Raw genomic sequence first — 25,484 nt, forward strand, 5'->3', positions numbered from 1 at the left:
GGTCAGTGTACAGTCAGTATATCTTGTCACTGTTTGCACTGTTCAAACATACATGTTACCTACTGTAGGTATTGGCTTCAAAAGCTTTGTTGTGAAAAACAGATTTGGAACTTTGTGTTATTTGTGCATCTTTATTTTGTAAAGATGTTATTTATTTTTACTCATTTTTTATTGTGTTATTTGGAAATAGCAGAATTTTCACATTATTTTATATTTTTGTTTGTCTTATTACAACATTTCTAAACAATAAATAATTTATTATGATCAAACAGATACATATATATATATGAAACATGAATGGGGTACTCTACTGTACTTTACATGGTAATTTAATTTCCATTCAACAAATTCAATCTGTACATATCTATGAAATACAAAAAATATTTGTAATAAAATCTGAACAAACCACATAGGAACCCTATTGTTTTCAATTTGTAAACTTTTTTTTTCAAAATAGGCCCACCATCAATTACAAAGCACAATTTACTCCCTTCCACTGTAATCCAATATAAAGTTATGGAACTGGACTCAGTATTTTAATTTCTAAAAGTACACAATAAAAAAGCTGAAAGTAAAGCTGCCAAGCTCTTATTTTCATGTTATTAAAAAATGTTCTCATGTACAGAAACTCCTAACATGCAAAACTGCAACTCTCTATTTTTGTATTAAATGTTAAAAAATTGACTGTTTAAATGCCAACATTCCAAACATAAAACAAATTTTACAGAAGGATCCAGGGTTAACACTTTGTTTACAGATTCCAACTGGATATCAACGTATGAAAACATTTTTATTTTCAAACCAAAATCAAAATGAATAGCAAAGCAGAGGTAGTGTTTTCAAACTGTAATAATTATTGTGTACTGTACTTCTACCAAAGTGGGCCCTCATACTATCATAGCCTCATAGTCTTATAATTTATGAAAACAAGTCAACATATTTTTTGCTAGATGTGAACTACACTAATTATAACTTGAAATCAATAATAAGGCTGCTGTATTATTTAGAATGTTATTAAGAAGTTTTTGATCCCTATTCATCTCATCGTACTTCAAATACTAAAACATGCAAAAGATAGCATGACATCAAATTTAACAAGTAATCAAAATCAACTCTAAATATCAGCTGACAATGTAATCTTGTAGCTATCACTATAAAGTATAATTTGAGACAGTAAAGACTTCAGCGGAAAGAAAAGCTTACAGTTTTGCAAATAAAATGCAGTAAAAAGCAAAAGCTTTTTAATCATGTTGGCATTAGGCAAGTACCATCTGCATATAACCAACTTGGAGAAACAAATCAAAAAATCTCAACTGTTAATATGTAATCTCTAAATAGTAAAGTAGAACAGTGATGAACAAGCTGCAATGACATTTTTGTGTTTGTGCTGTACACCCTTAAATACCTGATTGTTGATGGAAAAAAAAAACATGGAGGCAGGTGTTGCAGAAGTTATTGGGAAAGAAGCAAAACTACACATATTTTGTCAGCTGTTACTCAGTTGAAATATGTGCTTAGTTGTGTCAGTTTTATATTTCCTAAGCCCTTTGTATGGCCAGTTCATATGTGTCAAATGCAGCGAGTAATGCAGCAGCTATGTACTCGTCTTTACAGTTCTCAGTGTGGAGCTTTTTCCTGTCATCTTGCTCAAATGGTGAAGCCAAAATGGTTGTAAGCACCCATATGAGTACTCTTATACAGAAAATTGATGCTAAAAATTACAGACTTGCCAATATATATATTTAGTAAATAATATTTACGCTAAATGCATAGCAAATATGTATTACAAACTGATAGGGCAGATCTTTTTAAAAATGGTGCTAACTATTAGCCTAGCTTATCTTTTTGGAAAACTGGACACTTCTTCATTCAGAACAAAAACTGGTTATCAGAAATTTACTACAGTACTTTTCAATACAAAGTACTTTTATGCTGTATTTAAAACATCCTGATAGTTTAAAAATCTATTTTCTTCCATTGCTTATTGTAAATTTAGAAGAATTCTTGTATGCAGATAACTCCACTGTTTTTGAGACACAGTTTAAACCACATAATGAAGTTGTTTTACATCATACGTAACTGAGACTGAACGGCTTTTCTAAATGTGACCAATGGTCTGTAATACCATCTCTTTTTTTGTTTTTCATATAAAAAAGTGTTCCTGCTTTCACTACACCAAAAGCTTTCCTTTGCATCTTCCATTACACAAGCACATCCTCAAGCAGGAGAAACACAACCAAGTATCACTCCAACATGTGGCTACATCTTAAGTCAATTAACTGGCTGATTCAACTGTTGAAATATAAATAAACTTGTATGCATTCAAGATGACGCTTCCTATGAAGAAGAACTGAGTAATTTTTATTTGATCAGTGGCCCAATAGCCTAGTGACTATGTAGCTATACTGAAAAGCATGAGGCTACAGCTTGTTTAATCTTTCCTCTTATTTTTACTTTCTCTGTCACGTTTATGTCTTTATTATAATATGGAGACCAAAACTGCATAAAGTAGTGCAGATGAGGTCTCACAGGTGTGTTCTGTAGTATAACCTTAAACTTCGCAGACTTGTTTTCAACCAACTACTGGGCTCATGTTGGCATTTTAGTAATTTCACTCTGGATATTTGCTGGGTTTTGCATGTTAATAAACCGGAAGGGACAATCTTAGATAATAGAGCTTAAAGCATTTTTACTACTTTCTGCAAAAACTTATTATTGCACAAACAACCACATAGTTCCATATCAAACTATGAAAGTATCAACTTCATATGAATACAGTTTTTAAGAGTAAAAAATGGAACAGGCCAGCTATTAGTATGGGCTACATAAGATCTTAGGCTCTAAAATCTTAGAATCAAATTCAAAACCACATCTTCAATTACTTTCTGTGACGTCTGTAATAAGCCAAGCTAAAGCAGCAGCTTGAGAGATGTCATTAAGTTTTACAGTTTAGTCATTTTTAAGTTACTTTGCTCTGCCCAAAACCGATCATCTCTCCATCTTTGGCACTCAGAGCTAACTCATGACATGTTTGGACATGTGGTCATTCAGGAGCATGGTGGTCTCAGATGAATTTCATAAGACTACAGGAGCTGGCAACACTGTTGGAAGACAGACTGGAGGATATGAGACAAGTGGCATGAAAATAGGGAAACATGGTCAGACAAACAAACCCAACACACACAGACAAAAAGCTAGAGGAGAAAGTTCCAGCGAAAGGTCAAAACATAGAAAAGAACAAAATATCACAGGCAAAAAACAAAACAAAACATAAAAGTCCATAAATACACAGGAAAGGTTAGGGAAGGTTGGATACACTAGGAACAATAGAGTGGTAAGGGTGAAGGGCATCTTTAAATACTAATATAAATTGGAGGGGCTGAGAAATGCAAAAGTCGTAAAAGAGTGCAACCACAGAGCAGCATTTCTTAAACAGTGTGTCATGGGTTGCCATCATATTGTCATGGTGGGTCCCTGCAGGTTATTTAGGCAATAAACAGTGCTCCGACAAATGACTTCAATTAGCTCCCGCCCTGACAATTTTCCACGATCCTCCAAAGTGGACCATCAAATACACACTGAAGATCATCTGAGCATAGCATATGTTTCTGTTTTGTAGCCTGTATGCAGTTTTTAAAGCAGTCTGTATGGTAATATCAACCATCAAAATGGTATTAAACTGGCACAATCCAGTACCCAGTGATGTTCACAAAAGGGTGGCTGCAGTGGCTCAAGTCCTAGACCCTTTCCCCTCATTAGCTCAAATGCCCCTTTCTCCAGTCAGAACCTAAGCATTAGGCTGCACCTTCTTTTCATAGCAAGAAAAGGAGAAAAAGCAGCAACAAACTTACAGTATGCCCTCTTATTTGTATTTTCTCTGTCACGGTTTTGTCTTTTTTTGTACTTGTAATATGGAGACCAAAACTGTATATAGTAGTGCAGAAGAGGTCTCACAAGTGTTTTATGTAACATAACCTTAACTTCCATGGACTTCTTCCCAACCATTTGACTCATAGAGCCATTCTAGCAATTTTGCTCAGGACATTATAATAGTATAATATTAGTTAAATCTTAAAGCCAGACTCTTTTCCGCTCCATCTGGAAAATAAAATATGGTCTATGCTAATTATTTTTGTGTCAGTTATATATGTTTGTATGATCTCATGACATGTAAGTAGCAGCAATGTCTTTGCACCATCCATTATCCAACCCACTATATCCTAACACAGGGTCACGGGGGTCTGCTGGAGCCAATCCAGGTCAACGCAGGGTGCAAGGCAGGAACAATTCCCAGGCAGGACGGCAGCCCACCGCAGGGCTGTCTTTTTTACCCACAGCGCATATTCACTTTGATTGGAGCACTGGCTTTTTTAGTTTGTTTGTTACAGTTTTCAGCTACAGCCCACTGTTAAGAGTTTTATCAGCTAAACTGCATTGCAGTAAGAGTTTTCCACAAGCACGGGTTCAAAGAGGTGCCCTTGGGTGTGGGTAAAAGTATTACAAACCACAATGCTTTGCAAGCAGCAGCCTTTTTACAGAAGCTCCATATCTATGTATTTATTTATGTAAAGAGCTTCTTTTTTCTTTTATTAAGGAAAAAAATTGATTTGATGTACTATGATATGATCTGTCACTGTTAAAACCCATGTAACTAGATGGGAATGCTTTTATTGGCTCTTTCATCTTTTTAAGATCTGACATAATCAGCAATCATGGACATATATTTATGCTAAGTTTGTAAAAACACTGTAATGGCCTTAAAGTTGCACCTACATTTTCATTGAAATTGCACACAGAAATTAAAGTGAGCATTAATTTGTGTCCAGGATTAAAATGTAACAAATCCTGTCCTATAATGTGTCATGTCTCCCACTTTGAGCCACTGCCCACCAAAAGATCTGCACATGTCACTATTAATACCTACTTGTTTTTCTTTTAAATATCTTAAGTGCAGCTTATTATTTAAAATACTTGAAGGTTAAATAGACATTTAGCAGTGTTTGGATAGACCAACATGTTGCTCTATGATTCTCCAGCCATTCTGCATTATATTATAAGTCTCAGTCCAGGAATTAGCTCTGTGGTGTCAGTGATAATTACTGCCAACAAGTCCCACACCTCAGACTTTTAAGTTACAAAGGTGCTGTCCCATCTCAGTAATTAATCAATGAACTCTGGATGGGACAGCTTGTAAACAAAAGTGTGTTTCCAGTCATGCAACATAAGGCTGGCTCTCACCCAACACCTGGTCCTGTTGCGTGCACCCTCACTGTTACTTTATAGTACTAACATCAGCACGGTATAGAATTGTTTTAAGGAGATAAGAAATGTCACCTTGGAATAAAGGAAAATTTTAAACTATCAAGCTGATAAAATAAATAGGTCAGACTGTACTTTTTAATGTACTGCTGAAATAAATATTTTGATTTATGTGTTATTTCAGGGTAAACAGGCATCTAAAACAGTCACAGCAGAGAAAAAACAGGATCACTTAATAATAAATAAAAATTTTAATGAAAAAACAGTTGAGAAAATGGTCACCAAAATGCAGCAATTAAAAGGTTAATCATTTTGAATAATTTTATTAATTTAATTAATAAATTATTTAATTAATTTATTATATATGGATAGAACGAAAGATCCATTTTTGAATCCACTTATTCCTTTACATTTATGGTAGGGTGTCCAAGAAGTAAACAATGCTAAAAATGATGCCTGATCATCCATGGACATGCACACGCCACTATATCCATTCATCTAGTGTCAGTTCAAAACTAATGTGGACCAGAATAAAAAAAACATTAGTTGATGAAATCACATGAAAGGAAACACCCAAACAGTGGAGTGGATTGGGGGATGTGAAGCAGTACAGCTACCTAGTGCCCCCCACCTCATGCCAATGACCCGACACATTATTGTTTGGACACAATATGCTAAGTCAGACTTGCATATTTGCTTGGCCAGTTTTATCTGAATATTGTGGAAATTCCAGGAAATGCCATTTTTGGGTGACTTAATTGTGCTTGTCTAATGGACATTTAAATCATAGAAAAACGGTGAGCCTTCTAAAGTTTGTTTTTCCTAAATATTCAAAGATTAATGAGCAAACAAATCCAACAATGGTGAAACACAGATGCATGCAGTACATACATAAATACTGTATGTGGAAACTTTCTTGCAACACTACTTGCATTGCATACTAAAAAGGAGGGGAGGGGAGACCAATCGGAACAGATGGATTAATGCAGCATGAGGTTTTTTGGTCATAAAATAATCCAGCAACTCTGCCCAAGCGATTCACAACATTTTGCTGCATAACAGTCACACTTGCAAAAACCTAGAAGAATAAAAAAGAATGTACCTCCCAGGTTAACTACTGTTTTAAAAGGTGAAAGATCAATTGCTGTCACAACATCATGGGCTGCAAATACCCAAGTTGAGTGCATCATTCCCATAAACTTCAGCAATTCTTCTTCACACCTATAATTGAGAAATAAAAAATAAGATTTAAGCTCTTCTCTCTCTCTTTTGAAGAAGACAAGTTCGTATTTGTAAAAATATTGCCAACTACAGTGTGTCCTCTAGTCAAACACAAATATCAGTCAGATACTTAAGTGATGGTTCAACATGACCCTATTCTGCATTAATGAATGGGTGATTTTTTTGTTAATAAAGCGCAAGTCAAATTTTTAACAAAGGAAATAAACTGTTATAATATGGTTTGCCAGCAGAGGGTAGTGTGCATCTATTCTCCATTTTCAATGAATCAAACACAGCTGATGGCCTAATATTTTGGGTACAGAGCACATGTCTCTAAGTTAGATAAAACTGACTACATTTTTATGTGATACAGCCTACTATTTAAATTTATGGTTCTATCTAAAGGGTACATTTTAATAACTCAGTAATAATACATTCATTTAAATTGAGAAACTCTACTTGTCTTGGATTGTATATTGTACAGCTCTGCAAGTTTCATTACAGTTAATGCGTCTCCATCTTCATGAATTGTATGCTCATGAACTCTGAGTAATAACTCATCATAACATCATAACTCAAAGAATGATACTACTGAGCAGAGTTTCAGGGCTCACTCTCTATGACAAACTAACAAGTTCAGATGTGCAATGGGACCTTTGAATAGCCTATTGCTTTCCTGCATTAAGTGGAAGTAGCTGGGATGTTTGTGCTTATAGCTAGGATGCCCTCGAGTGTCCTCTGTACCCAAGTATTGCCCACTGTGAAAAAACCCCACGGCAGATCCATGACAAATTTTTGAGATAATAACTGGGAATGCCTAAGAATTCCTTCACTGTTTTCTGGGTCTTCCCCTACATATTCTCCAAGTAGTCCCTACCTTGTGTACTTTCTGTGTAAATTTTCAAGGGGACAAATGCAGGGACTAAACGACAGACAGTAGTGGTCACAGAACCCCATGTTCCTTTTCCACAGCTAGAATATAATCTGCATGGCTCCTTCTGGATCTGAGTTTGAACTGTAATAAAGAATTAATGTTCCAGTATCCCAGCATTGGTTCTCCAAGAGAAGCTGAAAATTGTGATCTCTTGATAACAGGAACATACCCTTCCAGGCAGCAGTGAAGTTAAAGCAATATTCAATGTGACACTTTGGTTTGTGTATTTAATAAGTTTTGAACTAATACACATGACCTGCTTATGAAATGATTATTTCACACACAATACATACTTTTTTCTGCTTATTATGTTTGATGGTTTGTTTTTATTTTTTATTATTCTTTTTTGTTTTCACCATTTCTCTATTAGTCTGTGAGAAGTACTTCCTGGGATCTGCCAGAGAAATTCAGAGAATTTTCTTTGTTCCCAGATACTTCAAAAGGGCAGCAAAGCTTCTAGTTAACAGTCTCTCTATTCTAAAAGGAAATCCTGGGACAAGACTTTCTCAGAGATAATTTCAGGTCCTGCGAGACAAGACTTTTTCCCAAGAGATTTTAACAAGTCCCAACCTCCTCTCAAACATTTACAACCACGCCCACGGTCCAGTCACTTCTTATTCTTGTGAATGCTATTGTCAAACACACTTCCTGCGCTCTCAACTCCAAGCGGGGTGGGAAATAAAAGACAAAGAGTAGAAGACAAAGTAGAACGTCGTAAAGAGGTTCAAAAACGTTGGCACGATACACATGCAGAGCAGGTTAGGGGTCATGACAGTACTAAAATTCGAAAGTCTCAAAAAACTGATAGTAAAGATCACATTAGCGCTAATAAATGGAAATTATTCCACGGGGAAATAACAGAACAGCGAAAAGAGATATATCACCTATGCCCATATATTCTGACAGAAGTATGTATTTATTGTTTGGCTTTAAACTTCAGAGACTTGTAGATCGTCTAATTCGTGTTGCCTTCAGGGAAAAGTAATGTTTCTTCCCAATGAAGAGGCCTTTCCACAAGAATTAAAAGATTTGTTGTTTTGTGATAGTGAAGTCCACATACATGAACGGCAGAGATGCCAAGTGACTGGCACGTAGCACTGGCCGGAGGGTTGGCAAGCGAAGCTAGCAGGGGGCGATGCCCCCTGGTTCTACTAAAACATTAAAAAGTTATACAAAGTACTACTATGTGGTGTCATTTAAGAGCCCCATAGCTACTGAACTCTGTCCACATTGGAACAACACAAACATCTGACCGACTCAATCTTAAAACTTTTGAATTACAGGCATTTGTAACCTTACACCCACCAAATTTCTACATGCTCACATAACACCTGGACAAGATAGCAACAAGAGTACTGACAGCACCTTCACAAACAGAGGGAGAGAGAGAAAGAAAGAGTCCTAACTGCTACAGTAACATTCACCCTCCAGATATTCAGTCAGGGTGGATTACACGCAAATTATTCTTTAATATAAGCTTACTAGACTGCACTACAAGCAGAATTGCTTTGCCACAATGTGTTTCCCAGCAAATTAACCTGATCTATTTGTGGAACCTGTCTTACTGCTAGACACAGCCCTTTTGTACCCCTTTTAAAAAATGGGTACCACCATCCCAGTCTATTATTTGTGAGGCAGTGTTCCAACCTTTCATACTTCTTTAAAAAGGTTGGTTAGTCAAAGCATCGACAAAGTATCCCAGGCTTGCAGCATTTTTGGGTGGGTCTCATCCACTCCTGCAAATCTGTCACTTTGACAGCTTTGAAAGGGACAGACATTCCACAAATTTCTGGTTCGTCACAATTGCCAGCAAGGGATAATATACAAAAGAAAGAAAAGGAAACCCCTGCTGCTCCCTAGTTGACTGGGGCACTCTTGCCTAACAGGGAGTAACACTCCCAAGGGTCCTCAACAATATTACTGGATTGCTGGATCTACAGGCCTCTGGCAGTACAGTGATGCAAGACAATGTTGTTTATTTTTGTTTATTGGGCTTTGCAGGGTCCTGTGAGCACTCAATTACACCTTACATCTTTTTCTTTTTGTTAATAAGTCTGAATTATAAAGGATTCTTTATTTGTCCTTCTTTCTACAATCCAAGGTTTATGGTCATCATCCTTCTTGTTGTGATTTTGATATATTTTGGAACATTTATTGTTATTGTATCAACATATCAGTGTTTGAGAACTGCTAGGCTGAAGCTTGCAGCTAGCAGATGTGAGACTAGCTAGATTTGGGGTGAGTTTCCTCAGGCATGCTGGTTAGGTTGTTGCCTTGCCTTTATGGTAATTTTAGGAGGCCTCACGCCCATTTTGCGATGTTTGAGACTCCATTATCACAACAACATGAGGAAATCATTGAATATATAGGAACACTTATTACATTTTGAGGAAAAGAACAGAAAACTATTTCTGCTTATCACCATTTTTTTCTAGTTTCATTCCTCAAGTCTTTACTGTTTCAGTATTAAATGACAGTATGTTTGACTACACTGTATCTGATTACTGAACTGATTATAGAAGATGGTAATATTGTATTTCTCTGAAATTTATGACATTTGAGCAATAACATAAGAACTATTTTTATTGGTCACTGTCATAATTCTTTCTTTCAGTATACATTTGTTGACATTTTGCACAAATCTGAGCATTTTACATACAAGCATATTTACTGCAGGCAATAATTTTAGCAGCTTAATCTCACTCACCTAAAAGGGGCTTCACAAGTGTCCTTGGAAGACGCCCCAAATGCTTTTTCATTCTGACTTCTTCCCTCCCTATAAAATGGAGATTGTTATATAAGCCTCCACATGCAAGTAACATGTATAGATTTCCTTGAAAATAACAATTTAGTTTTACATCCCAGTATCAATTTTCTAAACATTTTTTACTATTAGGTTGTCATAGGCAGCTAGAATCTATCATCAGCCCCTTGTTTTACATAAGCACCTAGAAAAGTACTAAGGAGAGAGAGGTTTAAAAGAGTTGCATTGTTAAATCATCCTGAATACTAAAACAAGTCTTCAGGGAAGCACTGAGTGATGTTACTGCGTCACAACTCTAAGACTGCAATTCATTTCCCAGGTGTTATGTATCCCATGTACAGTTTGTTTATCTTCCTGTGTTGAGAGACTTAGGCACAGTTCCACAGTCCAAGGACATGCAATCATGTTAATTGCCAACTCTAAACTAAGTTAGTGTAAAAGTGTGCCCTATAATGAACTGACTTTCCATCCATGGTAAATACCTAGACAGATCCTGAATTATGACCGTGTACTGGGAAAAGGAAGCTTAATATACAGACGGGATGATAAACCTCCTTATAATCATTTCTTCTATCTAAAGGATGTGTTTGACATGTCCATAAAAAGCATATAGTTTCTTCTTTCTTCTTTATGCCTACTCCTCTTCTCTGATAGATAAACACAAAACTTTGCCTTCTGCAATTTAAATAGAACATTTCTCTTTTGATTTTGACATTTCATTAAAATTAATAAATTACAAATAACTAAAACATACAATAGTACATTTTATTTAAATCAGATACCTCCTCCTCTTTACCAAGACTTCAAAGGACAATTTATTTACATATTGCTTTTTATCATTTAGTGGGGCTAAGAGATTCTGAATTGGTGTGGAATTCCAAACATTCACAAAAAGAGTAACCATTTAGATCCAGATTTATAAATATTTTTCCATACAACTTTCCAAGTGGCTTTTCTTTATCTTGATCAAAATGTTATTTCATTCTACAGCTACATTAACAGCTGGTAACACTGTTGCAGAATGAGACAGAAGAGTAGGTGCGTCACAAAGCAATACAATCTCTAACAGTTGTCTAACTGGTAAATACATTTCTTGCAAAATACAAAATCATTGAATTTTGCTACAAAGCGATTTTTATATGATGAAAACAAGAAGGATTTTTAATATTAAGCTTTATTTGTTTCAGATCAACACATTACAGAAGAATTGAAATAATATGGCATTTAAACATAAGTTAAAGTAAAACAAAATTACAACATTTAAAAAGCATGTTCAATTAGAACTATGTATATATATACTGCTAAAAAAATTAAAAGAACACTTTTTAATCAGAGTATAGCATAAAGTCAATGAAACTTATGGGATATTAATCTGGTCAGTTAAGTAGCAGAGGGGGTTGTTAATCAGTTTCAGCTGCTGTGGTGTTAATGAAATTAACAACAGATGCACTAGAGGGGCAACAATGTGACGACTCCCAAAACAGGAATGGTTTAATAGGTGAAGTCCACTGACATTTTTCCCTCCTCATCTTTTCTGACTGTTTTTTCACTAGTTTTGCATTTGGCTATGGTCAGTGTCACTACTGGTAGCATGAGGAGATACCTGGACCCTACAGAGGTTGCACAGGTAGTCCAAATTCTCCAGGATGGCACATCAATACGTGCCATTGCCAGAAGGTTTGCTGTGTCTCCCAGCACAGTCTCAAGGGCATGGAGGAGATTCCAGGAGATAGGCAGTTACTCTAGGAGAGCTGGACAGGGCCTTAGAAGGGCCTTGACCCATTAGCAGGACTGGTATCTGCTCTTTAGGGCAAGGAGAAACAGGATGAGCACTGCCAGAGCCCTACAAAATGACCTCCAGCAGACCACTGGTGTGAATGTCTCTGACCAAACAATCAGAAACAGGCTTCATGAGGGTGGCCTGAGGGCCCGATGTCCTCTAGTGGGCCCTGTGCTCACTGCCCGGCACCATGGAGCTTGACTGGCATTTGCCATAGAATACCAGAATTGGCAGGTCCACCACTGGCACGCTGTGCTTTTCACAGATGACAGCAGGTTCACCCTGAGCACATGTGACAGATGTGAAAGGATCTGGAGAAGCCGTGGAGAACGTTGTGCTGCCTGTAACATCGCTCAACATGACCAGCTTGGCGGTGGAGCAGTGATGGTCTGGGGAGGCATATCAAGATGAAATCCTATGCTGGTGCAGTGGGTGCTGGGTTACTCTGGTACATGACAATGCCAGGCGTCATGTGGTGAGAGTATGCAGGCAGTTCCTGGAGGATGAAGGAATTGATACCATTGACTGACCCCCACGCTCACGTGACCTAAATCTAATAGAACATCTCTGGGACAATATGTTTCGGTCCATCCAACACCGCCAGGTTGCACCTCAGACTGTCCAGGAGCTCAGAGATGCCCTGGTCCAGATTTGGGAGGAGAACCCCAGGACACCATTCGTAGTCTCATTAGGAGCATGCCCTGACATGTCAGGTATGCAAGCAAGTATGTGGGGGCCATACAAACTACTAAGTACGATTTTGAGTTGCTGCAAGGAAATTTCGGCACAGTGGACTAGCCAGCCGCATCATTTTTTCACTCTGATTTCCAGGGTGCCTTTGAATTCAGCCCTCTGTAGGTTGATAATTTTCATTTCCATCAAACAATGTGGCATCTTTTCATTCCTAACACATTACCCAGTCCATATCAGTATAGATATCCGGCATGATTTTTTTCCCCATTGAGATCTGATGTGTTTTCGAAGTGTTCCTTTAATTTTTTGAGCGGTTTATATATGCCAAATATCACTGAAACAAAATATGTAATCATAAACCACATTAAAACTCTCATCCTTGCTCAGAACAGAGAGCAAGATAGTAATAAAATGGAAAAAAGAGAAAACAGCAATGTTGTGTTATACAGACTCTTATTAATTAAAACAGGGGGATTTACAGCAACATTTAATTGATGTACAATATTGTCCTGCTTGATAAAGAATAGGTGTGTGATTTTTTTCAATTACAGATTTTGTGACCTATAATGAAAATGCTACATTGTTACAAATTGTATATATTTTCAGTACTAAATTTAGGGATTTTGGAATTAAACTACTATATTTAGGTCCTGGATTGAAAGCCTTTGTGAAACATCCACATTTTTTCAAGTCTATGTATGGGTTTTTGCTTTTTGTACTTCACTTTGCATCTTTCAGATGGACTTTGAGCTGCCGCAGTTGTCTGTGAGCTTCCTACATGCTTTACTGATACCTCATCCAGGGTTAATACCTGTCTTACAACTGGTGCTTCTGGTTTAGACTTAGGCTTCTGCAGTCCTTCATAAAATTACAAGAAGAGCTATGGCATTTTTTCCTTATGCTAGTAAGCTTAACTGGTTTAAAAACAGCACAGAAAATATTGCCATTTTCTATAAAATTTTGAGAAAGTTCTCCAAGATGCACAATGGAGAGCAAGTTTATCTTCTCAAGTAAATTCTACAATCTGTCTTTATTAAGATAAAGAGACAATTTTAGTCATCGACAGCTAACACTGACAACTCCCATTCATTATGTCAAACTATTGGAATGAATGAACAGTTTTGTGTTTATGGCATAGGTCCCAGTTGGGGAATTCATTTAATTTTTAGTTTTGTTTATTATCATTACTAAATGGTCAAGTTTGTTTTAATAGTTTTGCTGTTACTCTTGTTTCTTTTCATTTTAGATCTGTTTCAAACATCATAATGTATCAAACTAGTTTCTTTTATTAGTTGATATTTATCTATCCATTTTAGACATATATGTTTCTTTTTTCTTTTATTTTTGTTATTATATTACAGACTTTCACTGTTTATTTTCATAATGAGTGGGAAAGTTTGACACAAACATGTGGTTTAATGATAATTCTTTAATGGTTCGGTAATTTTTCAGCTCTCAAAATTAGCTTGGCAGCCAGGGTATTTCTCAAGCCCACTCAATTACAAATACAGTACTAGCCTTGCTTTAAGTACTATGTGAATGAATTAGACTGGGAAAAAATGCAAATGAAGTGCTTCACAATCAAGGAGGACTTTGGAACAGACTGTCTGATTAGAACTGAGAGGAAGCAATTGCCCTGGTTTGGACATCTTATGATGATACCCCTGATCTGTCATGCAAGAACTAGAGGGAGGAATAACAGGAGAAACCCAAGATTTGGTGGAAATCTATATCCATCAAATAGCCTTGAACTTCCTGAAAATTCACCAGTAAACATTCAGTCTGTTATCACTGTGACTTGGCCAAGTACTCAAGATTATTTTTTCTTTTAACTTACTTATTACTATGGATGCTTTTATCCAGCACAACTTACAACATTTCAGATACAATTGGTCACACAGTGTCAGTGGTGGGATTTGAATCCATAACCTCATGGTTTGAAGTCCAAAGCCTTAACCACTGCACCACACTGCCTGCCCATTTCTCACAAATCACTGTATGTGCAATCAATAAACATTTAATAAGAGAACAAAATAACTTGAAGCAAGAACCTTTAAAAAGTATGCAGCCAAAACAACACATGAAAGCTGACTTACCGCACAGCATCAGGCAGGAAGTTCCACAGTGGGTATATATTCTGAGACTGGTACAGAATCATGTTACTCAGAGATTTTGGGCTTGCTTTAGCCAAATAAAGATCAGAGACATCAGTGCTGCTGTAAAATGCTTAAAAACAAATAGTTTGATCAATTAATTAATATGAAAATTCCAATTTTAAACTAAATGAACCTGGTGTTTTCAAGTAACTACAGTGCCAATGAACAAGTACAAACAGCAATATTTGTAAACCTATCAACTCACAAAAGAAAAAAAGCAATATTTCAAGACTTTATGAGAACCATTCTTGCATCCCATTCTCACTGTACATCCTGATTATGATTCCATTGGCCTGCAGGTTTAGTTACGTTTAGGTGTGAGGACAGATTTCACTGGTGGTTCACATTTCTGTTTTAATAATAGTCAATAACTGTAATTGACCTCTATATATTACAGAAGAGAATGAAAAACACACATGGAGGGCATGAAAAATGTCATTCAAAAATTCTGGAATACAATCCAATAATAATAAGACTGCTAAGTACTCATAAACTGGCCTGGTCAAGTTACTTTGTTCAGGAAACGACATGGTTACTTGCGTCCGTTCTAATACAGATCTACATTAATGAGAGCAAATGTGACCAGTTCACTCCATAAAATATGAGTAGATATTGTTTTCAAAATCATAGCTCAAATATAAAAAATACTGGGCTCAGTTCAGTCCAATGAAACTCCTTTACAATCTGCTCAGTTGGTCAGTATAATGCATGATAGTGTAACCTAAAAATTACTATTTCGGCATTTTCACTTCCATTTTTTTTTCCTCTAATGCTCAATAAATGTAAAGTTGCATGGCTTCTTTTATTTCATTATTATTTTGGACCATCACTAATGGATGCATCCTCTCTTCATTAAATCTGCTAATTCATTTGTGTGTGATCTTCTTTTTTAATAGAGCATTCCCATCATACTGAATTAGAGGAACAGTATGTTTGAACCTTACATAACCAGTGAGGACAGATGCTTTGCATGAGTAACACTACAATCAAGTGTCTAAAGCCGAGTTATTCAGCCCAGGTCAATGAGAGCTACAGTGCCTACAGGTTTTAATCTCTCAATTCTTGGTGATAAAGAACTACACTTTAGTACAACTTCTTTTACTGCTATTTCTGCACTTGATCTATAAATTTAAAACAGATCACAAAATTTAAAATCTTGACAAACTGTGCACTAATGGTGAAAACCATGTGGTTCACAATGGTGCATTTAGTCTCTGGGATTTTGGCATTATCCTTTTACTGAATTACAGCAATCCTGAACAGGACTGAGTCAGGTGTGACTGATAATGAACATGTGGCTCCTCTTCAGAACTCTTAAGTTGTAACCATAGATAACCTTTATATAAGCAAGGTAAGTAGTTCAGAGAAGACTCAGTTTTCGCTTGTAATGATGAATAGGCCAAAAGACAATAAATAGAATCACAAATACACATAAATATATCCTGACATTTTTAACCTGCTCATCCAGTGAATTATTTCAGAGGCCCAGTGTCTACTCTGGCAACACTGGTCACAAGCCAGGAACAAACCCTGCACACCCAGGATGCCAGTCCATCACAAGGTTCATTCACACACACACAAATATTTTATGTAAAACTGGCAGATGAATATCACAAGAACGAACACGTGGGCTGTTCAGATAATATCTCTGAAGGACTTCTTCCTGAGTAAAATATGGGTAATAAAACAAAATCCTCTAGGGGCTAGTTCGCCCCACTGAACATTTGGGTGGAGTGGGCGTGAGCAAGGCAGGTGTCCTCCCGATGGATCTGAGGAGCGACTATGTGAGCGAAGGAAGAAGGGAGGAGAGCCGACTTCGGACGGTCTGGCCGTGATGTCCTTAAGGCAGCCAAGACGAAGGTCGGCGAAAGGAGCTCGTTGCTGTTGGGTCTCCGCCGCTCACTGAGTTATGGGTGAGCCAGGGAGAATGAGAGATGGAGGTGTGCTGAGACCGTGAAGAGTGAGACTGCATTTTAACCTCAGATTTTAAAGGATTTAGTTATTGTTTTTATCCCCACTTTGCACTGTTTTTATGGATTATTTATTAAAACTGTGGAACACTGCATTTTGTTATGACACAACTGTTTGTTTTAATAAAAGCACCTTGGCACTTTTGGAAATATCCCTGACTTCATTTGACAGATGTCCTCACTTGCTAGCTCATCTTGGTGACATTACTGACGGTGTCGGGTTCAAGAGCTCCCGGAAGTTGTATCGTCACAGTCAGACATTATGACCAAACATTGCTTGCATGTGAAAATAATATAAAACAACATAATAGGACATTTGCTTTGAGTCACAGTGTTCATAGGTATGTATTGTTTTAAATAAAAATGTTGTGTTGCTCAGAACTGTTTCTGGGCAACAGACTGTGCTTTGCATAGTGCAGGAGCTTCTGAAGCATACAATATAAACATTTCTTTGTGTTCCAGTCAGGTCTGGAACAGTTTTTCTAAACAATATAAAGACAGGAATCTCTACATGGGGCTGCAGTAATATGCCTTGACCACTGGAGGGTGACCTAGGCACTTGCCTAGACCACCTATGCCCAGTAACAGCCCTATGGCTAATCTAACTTTACGGTTCTGGACAGGAGAAACCTATCCCAGTTGTGGTAGACAATAGCAGGGCAACACACAACCAGCCTTTAATCGCACACATAAACTGGTTGGTATGAAGCCAGTTTACAGTTGTCAATTAACTTACTATGAACTTCTTCGGGTTGAGGAAAGCATCTTGCAACTTGGGTACCTTGAGAAAATACTTAAATTTCACATACTGCCTGACTCAGAATTAAAATCTATTTTCCTGCACCAAGAGGTCACTGTGTCTCAGTGTCACTTAAGGAGGTACATTTTGTTCCACTCATACAAAGCAGCCCACTGAAAGAACTTACTGCAAATAAAGTAATACACTGTGGCTATTAAAGATATTAATAGTAATGAATATGAAAAACAGATTGTTGTTTAGGTGGAAATGGTCAAGAGGTAACATATATTGAGAGGTTATGTAACTGAACAATAAATGATATGTTATTTAATATTAAATGTAAATAAGGAAAATTATTATTTTAAGGTTCAATCATCTAAAATGACCATAGGTTGGGAGTATGCGCTGATAGTGCGTTGCTGAACCCACCAAACAATGAACTACCTGGACTGGGAGCCAAGTGCGGAGGGTGACACATTAGCACCACACTGGAACAGTGTGAGGTTTTTAAAGTGGCTGAAGTGCCAATTATGCCACCAAACCCTAGGTTTCCCCTGTAATTGTGAGCACCTGCTTGCAGGACTGGATGTAGATTAATGTCATACCCAGGACGGAGTAATTGCAGGTTAAGGACCTTGCTCAAGGGCAGAAAGACCATAATAGTGTGTGAAAAGGAGCACAAGTGATAAAATGGAAGAATCACTGCAGTGTCCAGTTTACTAAGGTAGCTTTTGGGTATGGTAGCATAAGTGAACTTAGCTCCTCTATTTTAACATTTATCATACAGATAGTATAAAAGGCACACTATAGAGGTAGACTACACGTTGCTCTAAAATTCTTGAATAAAATTCATTAATTTATTCATCCATTAACCATTAACCAAGCTCAATTATTTCAATGCAGGGTCATGGGAAGAATCATGCTTAGGGGAGGAAGAACTGCACAGGATACCAGAGCAGTGCATGGCACATTCACTCACTCATTCTGGGTCAAAACTGTCAGTAAGTACTGAGTTAATTTGGAATCCTTAGAGACTGACAAGTAAGAAGTATATGTCAGCAACAACCTCAATAACACTTATAACTCAGCTTCTGTGTAAGAGACTTACTATAAGGAAATCTTTTACCCACTTCAACCCTTCATGCACTGGGAGAAGGAAACAGAGCCAAATATAAGATGCCCTAAACAATCTTAGTGTGGCTTTATACATTTATTTAGAGACAAACTTGCCTGTCTTATGTCTGTCCTACCTTTTCCATTGATAATTTCCACATCAAGAATATCTATCCCAACCAAGGCATCCAGTAGTCTCTCCAAGCCATTCTGACTTGTGTGCAGCTCCTTTGCAATACACTCAGCACTCAGAGCTTTCTGGCACTGTAGCATTAAGTCAAAAACACCAAGCTGACTGGCTGTGAAAATTACCTGCGTTAAAGGAAACTGAGATGAGCAAAATGAAGAGTACTTCTTCAAAAAAAAAAAACATTGCTGGACTAATTGAGGTAAAGAAATAAAACAAATGTATAATGTTTTTATCCCAACTTTAGCTAAATGCCTAAAACAATAAGTACTTACCTTTACTAAAATTTTGTATCTAATTTATATTATATACATCCAACACCAACATTTGCTCTAAACCACAGAGGTTGGCTGCTTTCTTGTTTTCCTCCATAAGTGACTTTCCTTTTTTTGAAATATTTCTCTAAGACTTTGTATTCTGTTTAGTAGTACTAGGTTGTTGTACCGTGTTAGCCATTATGAATGTAGAGAAAAGCCAAGCAAAATGACACCTTTTATTGGCTAACTAAAAAGATTACAATATGCAAGCTTTCGAGGCAACTCAGGCCCCTTCTTGCATATTGTAATCTTTTTAGTTAGCCAATAAAAGGTGTCATTTTGCTTGGCTATTCTGTTTAGCTATTTTTTGTGCTTTCCTGTTTTAAAAGTGCAATGTTATAAATTAAAACACTTTCACGTTTTCTTGTTTCATAAGATTTGGAAATAGTTTTGCCATAAACTTTAAAATTACAAAATCAGTCATTCTATTTGTGACTTCTGAAAGTTTTGCAGCTACACAAAAAGACAGAGTGTAACCTAGAAAGCAGACACCATGAAATAATGGATGCCATTCGTAAAAGTGCAAAAGTGATCTCCACTTACAGTAAATGTTGTTCCATAAAATTACTCCCATAGTTTTCCAAAAACAAATAACTGCTTAAAAAGACAAAAAAAATGAAGAGGAATAATTTACCTTGGAAATTTTGAAGCCATTAATGTATTCCAACAGTTTAAAAGGATAGTCCTGCTCACTCTGAGACAGCTGCTCAGCCATGGCGAATAAGCTGTTTGAGGGGGAAAAAAAATTAAATTATTTCTCTGAAGTTCAATACCATCTATTTTATAAGCAGGTACCTATTATGCTATGACATGGGTATGAATCAACCCTGGATGAGGAGACATTCCTTTGCAATGCAAACTTATACATTACATCCACACTAAACAACGCTAAATTGGCCGATGGTGCAAGAGGAAAAGAGGGAGGCATAAGAGAAGGTTTATGGATGTGGTGAGAGAGGACATGCAGGTGATGGGTGTGACAGAGCAAGACGCAGAAGACAGGAAGATATAGAAGAAGATGATCCACTGTGGCAACCACTAACAGGAGCAGCCGAAAGAAGAAGTTCACCAAGCCTTTAAATTTCAGTTTTGGCACCTGCCTAATTCAGTTCTAGGGTCACACACCATTTTCGGTGCAAGGCAGTTACCAATGGTTAATACGGTTCCAGTTTGTGATCAGACACACATAGTATTTACGTGCTCAGCCTCACTCTGGCTGGATCCGTTTAGATTTACAGGGGTCCTCAATCCCAGTCCTGGAGAGCCGCAGTGGCTGCAGGTTTTTGTTCTGACCTGGTTGCTTAATTAGAAAGCAATTCTTGCCAATAAAGCACTAACAAGCTATAAAATTAAATTAACTTTGCTATGTCAGGTCATTCTCATATCCTAGATTTTCTTTCCCTTTCTATCATGCAAATGATTTGAAGGCTAAAATGGACGAGTAATTCTCAGTCCTTCACTTTTTTCTCTTCATTTTTCTTCCAAGTATTTAATTAAACCCAATAGTGCAGATAAATACACACAGGTGTAAATGTAAATAAGCTAAATGGAGAAATGCTGCGCTCTCTTGTCATTTGCATGTTATTGATAATAAGGAGCAATTAAAATAGCTGTTTAACACAAAATTAAGCAATAAGGGCTCAAAATCACTAAAGTGAAGCAGAAGTGTTACTTTAGCAATAAGTGCTTTTTATTAAGCAACTGGGTTGGAGCAAAAACCTGCAGCCACTGCGGCTCTCCAGGACCGTGATTGAGGACCCCTGGTTTAGAATAATCAATAAACTTAAAACTGTTGGGAGTAAAATTCATACATGGAGAGAGAGCAGCAAACCCCTGACAGACCGACACTGGGCCAAGATTTCCTCCACTCTGCCACGTGCTGAAACATTGTTTACTCAAGTCGGAAAGTCTAAAATTATTAAGTAAACAAAATCACAATGATCAGGATGCCAGCTAAATGTTAAGTGTCAGCGTCTGTCCACCAAGATCCAAATCAAATCCTGGCCGTGTGTAAAACTGGAAGGAAACACAGTGCACCTTGTTGTGTACACTGAAAAAAAGGGAAATGGCAGGTTGTTACATTTACAACAATGTATTTATTTTATATTACATGTATTGTTTATGTTTCACTTTGTTTAATTTAGCATGTTTAATTTATTGAATGTTGTGGGATATACAATATACTCATTTCATTCATTTAGCCATAAGTCACTGTGGTGGGTTGGCGCCCTGCTATGGGTTTGTTTCCTGCCTTGCGCCTTGTGTTGGCTGGGAATGGCTCCGGTTGGATAATAGATGGATGGAGGTAGAAGTCAAAATAGTTATATCTGCGGAGGCTGGATAACTTGGGGGTAAAGTCGTGTGACTGTCAAAGAAGCAACAGGTTGCGGATTTTAGTTATTGTCGCCAGTTAAGAGCAAAAGGTTAGTGAAATAAAAGTTAAAAACACACACGAGAAATATTCAGCTATTCACTTAAAACACTTCATCACGACTTACGTTACTCCGTTTTGCCTTGTATTCTCTTTTAATGTTTTATCAAATTATGCTCACTAACTACCGCCACAAGTCAGTAAATGTACTATTAAGTTGTCTTGATTTGTTCGGTTAGTACGGGTACGTTTACGTACTTAAAAAAAGTGCTGACTGTCATTACGGGTCAACTGCTTTCAGCATTGCTGTTCATTAATATTATCATAGCTTTGCTCAACCAGATAAATACTATTAATACAGACAAATAAATAATACACCCAAATACAATACAATGCAGTTGCCGGATTTGCTCGTTTGAAAATAAATAAATAAATATATATTATTTCCGAAAATAATATATAGTTACACAAATATAAATAAATGCATTTTATAATATAACACTCTATCCAAGGTGCATTTTGTGTTCATATTTAGTTATATATTCGTCATGGCATTCAGGCACAGCTAAACAAGCAGTGCTCTTGTACAACTGTTGTACATTTCTGCTTTTGAATACTAATCTTTTGTATTTATGTTGGTTTGTATTGTTTTTACCAAATAAAACTAGCTTTGGTATAAGTAAACCTGTGTATTTCTTATTAATAACTTCAAACATGAACTATAAAATGAAACTGGAATAAGTATAATCGACAACCTGAAAAGGATATAGCTAAGTAACTTGGTGAGGTGCATTTTTATCAAGTTTATAAAACAATTATTAAAATATTATGCTTTGTTGAAATGTTCTTTTATCATAATATCGTATTTAAAAGAGAATGAAAAAGTTACATTCATTGTATATAAAAATACGTTGTTTCAGGATATATTAATTTAGTGCAGTAAGCATAATTAAATTATTTTTGAGAAAAAACAATTTTATTATGTGCAACCGATGTACATTTTTTTTTTATTTTAATCTGACGTGCCGTTTTTTTCAGCGCATGCCTCTGTTGATACATCACAAAGATCCTCTTAATTTCATAGCCTCCGTTTGATGCGGTATTCAATATTTGCATATGCATAACGGCATTCGGCGCATTCACTCTAAACTTCCATCTACCCTTCCATTTTCTAATTCTGAAGGGGTACACTGGGAAGTTGGTATTTTTAAAATAATGCTATTTCAGGCAGGTGGTGTTGTGTTTAGTGATGCTATCTAACAGATTCATCATTCACGGTTCGAGTCCCGCGGCCTGTCGATGACTTTGTGGATGGATTTGTCATGTCTGCTTGGTTTTTTCTCACAAATGCCCCCAAAACGTGCACGTTAATTAATTTAATGGCCTAAACTGGCCCTGAATTCAGTTCCTTCCTGACTTGCGGTCGACTCTATAAACAGATAGGTTCCGATCCCACGTGACCCTAAACTGGGTTAAGCGGGATGGAGGTTGTCACGTACTTCGCCGTTGCCTGTTTCTGCTTTAACATCTGTGTTATTTATGTGACGCATGCTGCGAATAATATGTATAATGCTTGCCGGAGAGTTACTTTAAAAACGATCACTCCTACAGTTTGTGGCACTGTAATTGAAAAAATAATCTGAAAAGCTGGGAAAACTGTACACGCTATAAACAATCGATCTACACTGTTGTATACGGCGGGGTGACATTCTAGCCTTGATGACAGCTCTAGGACGTTGATGCTGTGGGAAGAAAACACAGAATACTCCTGGGATTTTCTCCGCGCAAGGCATATCAACGTTACTCATCTTAGTCCCGGGAATAAGTAACTTTGCTCTCACCTAATGCGAGAAAGGATGCTCGAATTATTCGTTGCTCCACTTGGCTTTATGCGATTTTCGTAAACGACTGTGGCTAAACTTAAGATGTCCAGATGTCCGTGGCAACTGAGCTTCGTTACTCGGTTAAGGAGGACAGTCTCGGTTAAGATGCCTTAAATTTGTTCCCGTCACATGATTTCCGTTTTGGGTCGTTAGCCGCCGGCATCTTCTTTGTATAATGTCACGCTCTGCAGGACAAAATGACTAGACAGGCCACCTGGTGCTGCAGCAACAATAAGTGCTGTGTCAAACTGTCATTTTGTCGTGCTCACTATGCATGAGACACGAAAAACATGGCCAAAAGAAAAAAATAAATTCTAAACTCCAACTGCTTCCTTAATGTCGCTGAAAACAATTTGCATTGAGCGCGCTCGTTCACTTGGGGACTGCTGTGACTCGGCAGTTTTTGCATATGTTTGCATCCACACACCTACAAGGTACCCTCAGGTTGATTTTCGACCTTAAACGTTATTGTCCCACTTGGCCTTGAGTTATGGAGATCACCTAATTATCGCCCACGCCTTGCTGAATTAAATGGATGAAGGGATGTGTCTATTTTCTAACCCTCCTAACCGGTTCTAGGCTGCTGTCACCAAACACAAGTTGGGATTCAGCCCTGGGTAGGATGTCTGTTCTTAGTAAGACAAACAGATGAGCTAACTAACTTAACATGCATTGCTTTAGCATTTTGGAGTGAATGTGAACATCTGAAGAACATGCTGACAGCACAAAGGTTGTCACAGGATTCAAACTCTGGATGAAACAGATCGTGAAGGAGCAGAATTAACCTGTACACCATGCTGTTCTGGATCTGTATATATATAGTGAAGTCCCGTCGAATAAAACACACTCAGGAGTCGCTTGTCCGGGGGAGTCTTTCAAATACCGACAGGCTTTTTATTTGATATGTCGCGATATAAACGGTGCTCTACCGTCGCCCGTTGTCTTGGTCACGGGGACACCTCCAGAGTAATAAAAATAATCGCCTTCGTCCAATCTACCATCTGCCAACTTTTCAACTGTTCGCTCAACTTAATGCTGCTTTCCTCTCGCTCCAGCAACAACTACTACTTCCGACTACACCCTCCCCTTTTCTCTATGCACCGTTAATTAATCCTGATCCCTGTCACTCAACTCTCTCTCTGGTAAGGAAGTGTCCAGAGCTCTTACAGAGTGTGTTCCCCAAGACTCCACCCCAACACTGCTTCCACCCTCTACGAGAAGTCGAAAATGATAGTCACGCCCGTTTTACTCCGGTCTGCAGCAATATCTACTTGGAGCCCCCTACAGCTCATGCAGTGTCATGACACGTCACTCTCTCTCTCTCTCTCTCTCTCTCTTTCTCTCTCTCTCTATATATATATAGTAAACACACAAACACAGAATTCTAAAGTTCAGAATCACCCAGACATTTTCATGCTATTTGATAGAAATTGGTACCTTTTTATCAAGATATCATTAAATCCAATACATTTAGTGTTGATAATGGCTATTACTCCTTGAAATGACTGATTTATAATATACTAGCAAAATACCCGCGCTTCGCAGCGGAGAAGTAGTGTGTTAAAGAAGCAATGAAAAGAAAAGGAAACATTTTGAAAATAACGTAACATGATTGTCAATGTAATTGTTTTGTCACTGTTGTGAGTGATGAGTGTTGTTGTCATATATATATATATATATATTTACACACACATACATAAACATATATATATATATACATATCTATACATATACACATATATATATACATATATATATAGAAATGACTGATTTATAATATATTATTTACATATGACACAAAGCTCCATTTTCAGCAACCATTTCTTCAGTGTCCTAATGGTAAACCCCCTTTGCTTATCCTTAGTCATGTTTAAAAACTAATTTGGTTATTACAAATATGTTTTTAGTTGCATTACTACAACTAAAACATGTCACTCTGTTCAAAAAAGCAAGTAAAATGTATTTCATTGGGATGCAATGTACTAGTCTTCGTAAAGTTCAATTTTGAGTTCAAAAATGGCCAAAATTAAGGTTTTTCCTCAGTAAACATGTCATTCTATTGTTTTTTTATAGAATTAATATTGTTCTATGTGACAG

At 37.1% G+C, this 25,484-nt stretch overlaps 1 protein-coding gene across 3 annotated transcripts in view; it reads right to left on the minus strand.

Moving 5' to 3' along the window:
* Positions 1 to 24,453, minus strand: part of asmt2 (acetylserotonin O-methyltransferase 2) — a 43,099-nt gene extending 18,646 nt beyond the window's left edge. Inside the window, exons 1-6 of one of the 3 annotated variants that reach the window (XM_039751699.1) lie at positions 24,317 to 24,453; positions 19,768 to 19,858; positions 18,767 to 18,941; positions 14,748 to 14,877; positions 10,122 to 10,190; positions 6,362 to 6,480 (exon numbers count right to left, since the gene is read on the minus strand). In XM_039751699.1, the coding sequence (XP_039607633.1) occupies positions 6,362 to 6,480; positions 10,122 to 10,190; positions 14,748 to 14,877; positions 18,767 to 18,941; positions 19,768 to 19,848 (574 nt within the window). In that variant the 5' untranslated portion in view covers positions 19,849 to 19,858; positions 24,317 to 24,453. Of the gene's footprint in view, positions 1 to 6,361; positions 6,481 to 10,121; positions 10,191 to 14,747; positions 14,878 to 18,766; positions 18,942 to 19,767; positions 19,859 to 23,345; positions 23,665 to 24,316 lie in introns of those variants that run through there. The other 2 variants (XM_039751698.1, XM_039751700.1) reach the window with 2 other exon arrangements.
* Positions 24,454 to 25,484: the final 1,031 nt, after the last annotated feature.

This window comes from Polypterus senegalus, chromosome 4, assembly GCF_016835505.1.
Source record: "Polypterus senegalus isolate Bchr_013 chromosome 4, ASM1683550v1, whole genome shotgun sequence".
In the NCBI taxonomy this organism is placed as follows: Eukaryota; Metazoa; Chordata; class Cladistia; order Polypteriformes; family Polypteridae; genus Polypterus; species Polypterus senegalus.